We start from the raw sequence: 10,901 nt of genomic DNA, 5'->3' as shown, positions 1-10,901 counted from the left end.
AAAAAAAAAAGAGGAAAAGAAAACAAAAAAAAAAAAGAAACCCCCTCAAAGCCACGCTGTTTTAGCCCGGAATCTGTCTTTACGGACACTAACGCGATCTGGCGCAGCTCAGGGGTACATTGTAAATGTAGGTCTTGGTAACCCCTCACTCACCCTGTCCCCCGCAAGTACTCTGTCTAAGAGCAGTGCGGACGATGGAGACTAGTCTGGCTTAGCTATTGTTCGCATTTAAGGCGTATTTTAACATTAATACTAAAAGAATTACGTTTTGACCAGATTTTTTTTTTTCTTCCAAATGTTTTTAAAGTATCACTTTGGTAGAGGGTAGGGCCACGAATGTAATTTTTTTTTTTTTTAAAGAAAAAAAAGACTCTCTAAGTAAGTTCTCATACCATTTAAGGTATATTTTTGTGTTATAGACCCATGCAGATGCAAAAGTCCAAGTGCTGGACAATCAAAACGTAAGCTTGTCATTGTTTAATGCATACTTAAACAATTTTATTTTTGTCTTGAAATTATTAATAATGTGATTTTCTGTCCGCTTCCCTATCCAGGTGTCGAATGGATGTGTGAGTAAAATTTTGGGCAGGTATTACGAAACTGGCTCCATCAGACCCAGGGCAATCGGAGGTAGTAAACCGAGAGTAGCGACTCCAGAAGTTGTAAGCAAAATAGCGCAGTATAAACGAGAGTGCCCCTCCATCTTTGCGTGGGAGATTCGAGACAGATTACTATCAGAGGGGGTCTGTACCAACGATAATATACCCAGTGTAAGTTCATGGAAAAAACCTTCCTGTGTGCTGTGTACAATGCTGGGTAGCCGTAGCGAGCCTCTGCTTCCTTTGTTTTGGTATCAGATGAGAGGATAGCAGGTTCACATCATTTGCATGTGGCAGGGTCAGACGCATTTTTTCATACAGAATCTGACAAATGCCTTTAAGGAGGGAGGAAAAAAAAAATAAAAAATAAATATGCGGGTCACCCCTGCGCCTGGCGCCTCAGGACTGCGAGCATCAGTCGAAGCCATCACTCTGGTTTTGCAGGGTTGGGTTTGGGGCTTTTTTTTTTTTTCTATTTTTTTTTCTCCCTTTTTTTCCACCTCCCGCCCCGTGGTTTGTTTGTTTGTTTTTTGCACCACCACCAGCAGTAAGCGAGTCGGGGCGGCTGGGACACGGCGGTACGGGGTGGCCGCAGCGCAGCCGGCGCTCGGGGAACCCCCTGACTTGCGCCCAGGTCGAGCCGCCCGCGGCGCGGAAGGGGCGCGGGGGTTGCGCGGTTGTCTGGCGAGGAGCGCGCTACCGCACTACCATTGCCTTTCCTGTCCTTTGCCTTCCAGGTGTCGTCGATAAACAGAGTCCTACGCAACCTGGCTAGCGAAAAGCAACAGATGGGTGCCGACGGGATGTACGACAAGCTAAGGATGCTGAACGGGCAGACGGGGACCTGGGGCACCCGGCCCGGCTGGTACCCCGGCACCTCGGTACCCGGGCAGCCCGCCCAAGGTAAGGGACAGCCCGGCCGCCGCGACCCGGCTCGGGGCGACCCGGCTCGGCTCGGCCTCGCCCGGCGGAGGTGGCCCCGACGCGGGTCCCCTCTATCCCCCTCCCCGACCGCCGCCGCCGTGCAGTTTTCTCGGGACGGTGGCCCAGGGCGTCCCTCCCACCGCCTCCCCGGGCAGGTGGGTGGCGGGGACCGGCGAGCGGGAGGGATTCCAGCCTCAGCGCCGGCCCGGAGGCGGGCAGGGCAGCCCGGGAGCGACCGCCGCGGCCGCCGAGGTGCGGTGCCGACAGCCGGGCGGGTTCCGGGGCTGGTCCCTAACCTCGCCCATCAGCCCGATAATTAGGGCTCCTGCTCGCCGCCCGGGCCGCCTTCCCGCGCCGGGGTCTCCAAAGCCGGGAGGATGGGTCACTATCTCCGTAGGGCTGATTATAGTTCCTCCTCAATGGACCCGAAACAACTTTGTAAATATAGGAAACTGTTTATCCTGAAGATTAATAGGTATTTGTTGTAGGAATGACAAGGGGATAATATGAAGGATAATGGGATGTTACGTTACATACTTAAGATGGTTAATGGCTCTTTTTGAATACGGGCTCTGTTGAGGCTCGGCTCTCTCCCTGGCTGTGGTCATTCCTTTAGAAGAGGTGTCTATATACAACAACCTGCTTTTTGTTTTCACCCCGCAAGGAAAAAAAAATCGGTAACAGTGTGCGGAATATCTGGTACAAAGGATGTTTCTGTCACACGCAAGAATTTGTTATGGGAACAATTCTGTCGCTATGTAATTGCTCATTAGAGATCGTTTTGTTTCTCATTAAGGCGACATGAATAAGCGTCTAGTTGAAGGAGACAGCTGTAGAAATGTTCCACAGGAGACCTCTGGACACGATATGGCACCGCTTGCCAATTAGACATGTCAGTTTTAAGAGAAGAAAACAATCTATGAAGGACACTAGAAAGATAGAGCGGAGCCCTCGCTTCCCCCCACCCCCACTTTGGTATTTTTTATTTTTTTAGTTTTTTAAATTTTGTTTTGCCCTATGTCCCCCCTCCCCGGAGCCGGGACGGACCCTACCGACAGCCGCCCGCCGGCTCGCCCCTACCTGCGGCGCCCGGGGCCGGGCGGGGGCTGCCCCTGTCCCGCTGCCGGCATCCCCGCCGCCGTCGGGGCTCCCCGTCCTTCCTCCTCTGCCCGCACCCGAGAGCCAAACGGCGGAGGGGAGCGCACTTTCCGCCCGTGCGGCTCCAACAGATGCCCTCCGCTCCTGTCCGGTTTTTGTTTAGGTTTTTTTTTTTTGTTTATTTTTTTTTTAGAAAAAGCGTTAGATGGAGAAACTCAGGGTGCCCCCTTGCCTGCCCTCTCTGCCACAGCGCGGTGTCTCCGGGCCCGGCTCCGCGCGGTGTGCGCGGGTGTGGTGCGGCGCGGCGCGGTGGGGGCACACCTGGGGCCAGGCAGCCCTTGGCCACTGCGGTGGAGGCGCCTGTGTCTGGGTGCGTGTGTGTGCGTGTCGGTGGAGCTGCTGGAGGCTTGTGGTGACCCCCCCCCAGTGGCGTGGGGATGAGCGCAGTTTCCGCGGGGGAGCGCGGGCCCCGGGGCGTCAGGAATCCTGGAGCCCTCTCCCAAATTGCAGCCGAAATAAGGCGGTGCGGGTCGGGGCAGGGCTTGCTCGGGCCGGGGGTGCGTGTGTGCGTGGGCAGGAGAGGCGAGGGGGAGGCAGGCAGGCACTTAAAGCATCCGCATCGCAAAATTAAAATTAATAAAATGGATTTCCTCTGGAATATTCATGCTCCCTCTAATGTTTTTCCCTTGCAGGGGTATGTTACTGGATTTTAAGAGTCCATTACTCAAAAAGCATAAGGCGAGGTTAGGTCTCAGAGGGGTACAAATATGGTCTCAATCTGATAAACGCCATGCAGCAGTGAATAAAATAATGGATACATGAGGGCTGACAGAACAAAAAGAGACATCTCTATCCGGGAGAAATTCTCCAGTGATTTAGTGGTTTTAGGGATCACGGAGACACTGTTTCTTATCTTTTTTTTTCCCCTCCCTCTCTTATAAGACTAAAGCCTTCTATAGGATTTAGACACTTTCTCTTTCAACAGATGCTACAATGTTTTGATCCCAGCTCTATAGCTGAGAGGTGCCGCAATTGGTTTGCTATCTTTTTTTGCTTGTTTTCCGCCTCACTGATTAAGACACTAAGAAACTAAGGAATGATTTTATTTCCCAGCGTCTTTTTTTTTTCTTTCTCTCTCTCTTTTTTTTTTTTTTTTTTTTTTTTTTTTTCCAGGAAACAAATCCTATGCCCAGCGTCAGATGGTCTGGCTATAGGATAATAGGGACGGACATTCACTCGCTTTCTTACGGATTAGGTCTGGAAGGTGGAACAGCCCTATTGAGATCGTTCCTTTTAGGGGCTTTTTTTTAAAAAAAAAAAAAAAAAGCGGGGGGGCTTCTAAAAAGAAGATATCTTAGTTGTCAGGCACGGGGGTTTTAAATAATCATAAGGGTGTTAAACTCTCGGTGAAACTTTTAGCTGTCTCAAAGGGTCGGAGGGAGATGGGGAGCGCAGGAAGAGAAGGTTGCAAAAAAAAAAAAAAAAAGTGGCTGCAAAAGTTTAAAAATAATTGAGACGGAGGTGGAAAGAGCCGGGGCTCGATTCGGGCTTGGCCCTGGGAAGCGCGGGCGGTGCGGCTCCGCGGGTGCGCTCCGCTGCCCCGAGCGGGCGGTGCGCTCTGCCCAGCCCCGACGGCGCGGGGGGCGGCCGGCTTTGGGCGGCTCCTTCCCCCCGCCCCCCCCAACCCCGACCCTCTCCCCTCTCCCCTTGCCCCCCCCGCGATCCGCGCCGGTCCGCTCGGTGCGGACAGTGATGGATGAGAGCGGTGGCGGAGGTTAAGCGGCGGCCCCCGCAGCGGGCGGGCGCGGCCCCCGGCGCTGCCACCGGCGCTGGGCAGGGCGGCTGCCCCGCCGCGGCGGAGCTCCCCGGGCTCGGCGGCTTTGTGTGCCCCTGAAAGGCAGCAACCCCCCCTTTCCCTTCTCCCCCTATACCTCCCCCCCCCCGCCCCCCCGGCTATTCACCCGCCGCCGGCCGCCTCAATGGGGCTGCGGCCGCCCATATGGTGACCACGGCCGCTGAATCCCTGTGTTTAAATGGGGGAGAAAGTTCGGGTTTTAAAACATTTCAAAGTGGTTGAAAGGGTCCCACCAGATCCTGTCACAATTCCCCCCGAGCTTTGAAGGCCGGGGCCATTGTTCGCCGATTATAAATGATATTACTTTAAAGTTGATTTCCCACAATATTTAAAGGATGTAGCGGGAGTGTCGCTATTTATTTTTGGCGTAACTTTTCAAGGGAATTAGCATAAGTAGCCCATGCGCCCCTCATCCCGTCTCCCCCTTTATGCCACATCAAAACGCCTCGAAAAAATATGCTTTGAAAGGAGAGGGAGAGCTAATTTAGGGACAACGACTTCTCTGCCTCGCCAGAAACCTCCGTCTCTTTGGCCCACGGCAGCCTGGGGTGTCCCCAGCGCCCCGCAAAACCGGCTGGCCCCGGGACGCATCCCCGCCACCACCCAAAAGGAGAGCACAATGCAACTTTCCCCCCTGTTCCATGACAGAAATTACATTAAAAGTGGTGGAAATGCCCTAATTAAAAATGTACCGCTTAAATGATATGCCAAACGTTCAGCTGCAGAATAGCGTATTTAGCTAGTTAGTGAACTCGCTACTATTTCTTTTAAAATTACATGTTAAAATTTTAAAAGAAATCTTACTTTTCTCTGGTGCAACACATTACAAAGAATGGACAGTCCTTTTATCTAAATATAAAATTCCATTTTCAGCAATTATAGCCTGTTCTTGGTGATGATATAATTACAGCTGTGCTCAGTAATAGGTGTCAAGGCAATGCACACTCATACAATAGTTGAATAAAACTGCAGAACAATGCAGGCACTTCTAAATTCACAACCTTTAAAATGAAATTGACTGTGCAGAATTCAAATAAAAACTGGATAAATATTTTTTAAAAAAGATTACAAGCTTGGTTTGGTTTCTTAATAGCATTTTCTGCAAACCTATCAACATCTAATTGATTAGATAGGAATTACTGATTATAGATAATCTGAAATACTGAACATCACTATTTTAAATATAGCAATAGGTAAATAAATGCAGCAGACAGAGGAAACTGCCATGGCACTTCAGCAGCGATTCATGCAAAGAATCACTTTCGGGGGAAAGTATTTTTATGAGGGTTTTATTCCAGAGGAAAAACAAAATGAAATTAAGACCAGGCGATCGTAATTCCTTATCTCCGATGTTTGCGATAACGCTGGAAACTGAAATGTTTCCATGTTACCTGTGTCATCAGCACAATGTTGCTTTGATACCCGAGACGTTTTTAAGGGAGGGTGTCAGCAAACATGGCCGAACTTGTTTCCAATCGCGTTATTTCTCTGATAGGGATCTTAAAACACGCGTACCCGCGTTTCACTTTCTGACTCTCGGTTCCACAGATGGCTGTCCGCAACAGGAGGGAGGAGGGGAAAACACTAACTCCATCAGCTCTAACGGAGAAGATTCAGACGAGGCCCAAATGAGACTCCAGCTGAAAAGAAAGCTGCAGAGAAATAGGACATCCTTTACCCAAGAGCAAATTGAAGCCCTTGAGAAAGGTGAGTGACATTTTCCTACTGTCTGAAGCAGGAGAGAAAAGCAAAAATGTGCCCTGACTATATTAAGAGCTGAAAGGAAGCATGGCGTTCACGTGCCTTATATATATGTATGTATTTTAAGTCTGTGGCTCCCTCCATGCTCTTTTATTCATTGAGCTCCAAATATTCACCGCTGGCTGCGATATGCCCCAAAAAGCTGTTGAAAGGTTTTCAAAGGGGACGTACTCGGGGCATGGACCATACAGAAACACCGGTGTTACATCCCGGGCTCCTCTCCCAGGGGATAAATCTCCTCCCGCCGAGTGTGCCGTACCCCCGGCCGGGCCGCCTTGCCGTACGCTGGCAAGGCGAGGGCAGGCAGCTGGGGGTGGCAGCAGCCCCCCGCGCCTGCCCCCACGCTTGCTGCCCGTCCCCAGCGCTGCCGCTGCCCGGGGCTGGGAGCAGGTGCCCTTTTCCCTGACCGGCCTGGGTACACCTCGCCTCTGACCCGCTGCGCATCTTTGTTCTTATTTTCCGCTGTTATTTAGCGATGTGCCATTTCGCTTCTTGGTGACAGGGTCAGAGCTGCCTTGGGGACCCTCTCAGCAGTGGCAGAAGCCCTCACTGCCGCTTGAAAGATGCGGCATTGCACCCAAGCCTGCCTGCCCCCTGAGCAATATTCCCCAGCAGGCAAAGCATCCTCCTTCCTAACACACACACACACAGAAAGCTCAGCGTTGCCTTTACAGCCATGTTTCTTAAGAGCATTTAGAGCATAGGCAACGCAGGAAGGACTCTGATTTTACAGTCGGCCACATTAACTCTTTTGCAACTAACTCAAAAATATTTCCTTCTGCAGAATTTGAGAGGACCCACTATCCCGATGTGTTTGCAAGAGAGAGACTAGCTGCTAAAATAGACCTGCCTGAAGCAAGGATACAGGTACTGAGATGCTGTGCAATTATGACTATTATTATTTTTACTATTACTATGCGAATTTTGTTATTCCTGGCTTCTCGAAGCACAGGGCAGCCCCTACTTGTGATGAGATATTTGTCCATCTCCTCCTTCAGGAAAACAGCAGCAGCTGGGGTTTGCTTTCGGATGCTGCTTTGCTGTACTGCAAGCCAACTTTCTATCAGCATGGCCTTGAGTTATGTCGGGGAGGTCCTCGTAAACTCATTCATGTCTCTCAAACGCTGTATTTTCAGGTGTGGTTTTCTAACAGAAGGGCCAAGTGGAGAAGGGAAGAGAAGCTGAGGAACCAGCGAAGACAAGCCAGCAACACTCCCAGCCACATTCCCATCAGTAGTAGTTTCAGCACAAGCGTTTACCAGCCGATCCCGCAACCAACCACCCCCGGTAATGCCACCAACCCCCTCACCTTCCTCCACCCTCTGGGGAAAATAAGACTCTGAGAGTGCATCGCCAATTGTAACTGCGGTTAAACTAATGTGTTCGTCTATCTGTCTATTCTATTATAGTTTCCTCTTTCACATCAGGTTCCATGTTGGGCAGAACAGACACGGCGCTCACAAACACGTACAGCGCGCTGCCGCCCATGCCTAGCTTCACCATGGCCAACAACCTGCCTATGCAAGTAAGTCCGGTGTCGCTGCTGTGGCACCGCGCTCCCTCGGGACTCAGCGGCCTGTGGGGTGTGCGGGAGCGCGGATGGGGGACCTTCCTCCGCAGGATGGGGGGGTTATGGACCCAAATCCCGCTGCAGGGAAACCGGCACCAAAGGCTTCCCTGGCATCTGAAAAGATGCCCCCTTTGGGAGAATCACAAGGGTGAGGGCACTGTAAGTCCTGGTGCTCAACCGAACCCTTTTCCACGAATTTTAAAAGAGAAAGGTCCTCAAAATTACAAGGCAACAAATCTGTGATGAAAAAGCCATTTTTGGAACCCCCCGCAGTTAACCTATGGAACTCACTGGTGCAGTATTGTGGCAATTGCTGCCTGAATAAGCTGCTGGAGGGATCCGACCTTCTTGGCGTAGGTAATGTGGTGGCGGCGCATTAGGAACACCTGAGAGAGGGAAGGATGTGATTAGCATCAGTGGTTATGCCAGCTAAGCCAGAATTGCAAGAGCTGTCAATCCTCATGCCTGAAAGCATTAGCTGATCACCAGCTGGGTTAGGAAGAAATCTATTCCTTTGGGGTCTGTTTCTATAGACCTTTCAGATGCAAAATTCCTCCTTTTTTAATGGTGGGGTTGGCCTAGGAAGGTGCTGGCCAATTACGGGAGTTTTACAGCTTTGTCTGAGGCACACAGCATTGACCACTGCTGGAGACAGGCGAGCAGATTAGAGAGCCTGACTCCTTCGCTGCGGCAATTACTATGTTACTAATTGCTGAACCAAAATTAACCAAATAAAGTTAGAGTCTCCCAAGTCCGCGGAAAGAAATGACATTGGCTGGGTCGCTATTTCGTGACGTTGGAGGCCGGCGGCGCCGTTCCCGGCAGCGAGAGCAGGCGACAAAAGATCAAAGAGCTGGTATGGGAGGGAATCCTTGGGAAAAACAGGAGGCTCCCGGTTCACTGACGGGCACCTGGGCAGGGACCTGGAATGTGTGAGCCACTCCGGGAAGTCCTGCCGATGTGGCCAACGACGGCGTGATGGCCACGCGATGTGTGGAGCGGGAGATTTGGCAGCCAATAACCATCGGCATCTCCCTGCGGATGCGGGGCGCCTTGCTGGTTCTCTCCCAGAGCCACGGCATGTGTGTGCGAGGCTGTCAGTATTTTCGGAGGCGGCGTGTGTCAGGGGATGTGGAGGCGGAGGAAATATGTGCAGACATGTCAAGTCTCGTGTGCTCGGAGCGGGAATTACTCATCCTGCTTTCCCACTCCCTCCCCGTGCCGGGGCTGCACCGGTTGCCGCTCCCCCAGTACCTCGGAGTGGGAGACGGCCCTACTTGGGGCATCCCGTGCCAACCCTCACCTCCTGCCCCCAGCTGCTGTCCCCCCTGGCAGATGGGGTTTTAGGGGTTGGTGTTTAGGTAGATGGAGATGTCTGGTCTCCTGGGATGCTGCTGGCATGGGTTTGGGGTGACCGAGGCTCTGAAGGGGGATCAACGCACACAACACGTTGTGTGCGTTGATCCCCCTTCAGAGCCTCGGTCACCCCAAACCCACACGTTGTCTGCGCATACGGGCAGATGCAGGACCAGCCCGTGTGCGTCAGTGGAGTAATTTTTAGTTACACCACTAATAGCTTTTAGTTACACCACCAGATGCGAGATAAGACGCCAGCCCTGCTCCGTCTCTCTGTGGCTGCAAATGGCAGGAGGCATCTTTCTCCTACGTAAGCGCAAAAGAAGGGCTTTGTTTCCTCGGTTTAGGTATGTAACACCTTCATTAGCACCTAGATGTAGGGATCTGCCCGTCAACTGCAGCTTGAAAAGGCGCTGGTGACCATCCACCTTGTTTCCGTAGACCAAAAACCCTTGGGAAGAGGCTGCTTGGTTGACCTCCTAAAGAGGGCTTTACATCTAGGTCCCTGAATTTGAAACCGAAGCTCATTTTTCGCTTGTGCGTGCTGCTCCTGAGGGCTGGCACATCCATCCAGAGGAGCGTAACGCCGCGTTTACCTCGGCCGATACCTAACGCTGTTTTGTCCTTTGCTTCCCTAGCCCCCGGTACCCAGCCAGACCTCTTCCTACTCTTGCATGCTGCCCACCAGTCCATCGGTGAATGGACGGAGCTATGATACCTACACCCCTCCTCACATGCAGACACACATGAACAGCCAGCCGATGGGCACCTCTGGCACCACTTCCACAGGTGAGTGGCCTCGCGTTCCCTCCGCCTTTCCGCCAGCGCCACTTCCTTGCTCCGGCCATCCGGCTTTTCACGTGTATTCGCTGGGAGAAGCCTCTCCCCATGGCTGGGTGAGGTCTCTCTGTTGGGTTTGAGTAGCTGCCGAACCAGGCAGAAGATGAAAATGTATAACCTTGCAGGCTAGAGCAGAAACTCTGATTTTTTTAAGCTGCCGCTGGAGGGGTAGATGAAAGGCGGCTGATGGACAGAGATGGCGTTTGAAGAGCGGTGCAGTGGAAAACCCTTCAGTCAGGCCCCCATCCCGCAAAATCTTCCCTGTATAATTAAATTCCAAAGCAGCATTTTATTTCGCCGTTAAATTTCAGCAGAGATACTCACACCCGTAAAGTTAAGCGTACGTGAAAGTGTTAGAGACCTGGGCGTGTTTTTACCATGTCTGTGTCAGAGGCCATTTTTTGCTAAAGATTTGAAGTTATCGAAAAGGCAGGGAACCTGCAGAAATATTAACCTTTGCATAAGAAGGCAAAACAGGGTACAAAAGGCTAAGTGTCAGCATAAGCGGGAGCAAGCCAGGTGCATTTTAAAAGAATAGAAATGTTCAGTGTATTTTGGGCTGAATTCCCAGCTGATACAAGTGAGCCGAGGCTCTGGCATTTATCTCAAAGCATGACAGTTTATTTATAACAACAAATCAGTGAGATGTGTGCAGGTTTTTAAAATATCCCACCCCCCCCCAACCGATTCTACAGGTTTATAGATTTCGAGATTTAATACTACAATACAAGCACAAATCTCTGAAATGGTAAAGCAAAAATTGTGCTATGTATAGAAAAACTAAAATATCCATTTTCCCCCTCAATTTTCAGGTCTCATTTCCCCTGGAGTGTCAGTTCCAGTTCAAGTCCCTGGCAGTGAACCTGATATGTCTCAATACTGGCCAAGATTACAGTAA

The 10,901-nt window shown here is 51.3% G+C and overlaps 1 protein-coding gene across 1 annotated transcript in view; it reads left to right on the top strand.

Moving 5' to 3' along the window:
• Positions 1–10,901, top strand: part of PAX6 (paired box 6) — a 14,738-nt gene extending 3,837 nt beyond the window's left edge. The window contains 9 exon segments of the mRNA XM_054199550.1: positions 420–461; positions 555–770; positions 1,337–1,502; positions 6,025–6,183; positions 7,022–7,104; positions 7,374–7,524; positions 7,647–7,762; positions 9,802–9,952; positions 10,816–10,901. Of these exon segments, the coding sequence (XP_054055525.1) occupies positions 420–461; positions 555–770; positions 1,337–1,502; positions 6,025–6,183; positions 7,022–7,104; positions 7,374–7,524; positions 7,647–7,762; positions 9,802–9,952; positions 10,816–10,901 (1,170 nt within the window).

The sequence above is a fragment of the Rissa tridactyla genome, chromosome 4, assembly GCF_028500815.1.
Source record: "Rissa tridactyla isolate bRisTri1 chromosome 4, bRisTri1.patW.cur.20221130, whole genome shotgun sequence".
NCBI lineage: Eukaryota > Metazoa > Chordata > Aves > Charadriiformes > Laridae > Rissa > Rissa tridactyla.
This window is presented reverse-complemented; position numbering and strand designations above follow the sequence as displayed.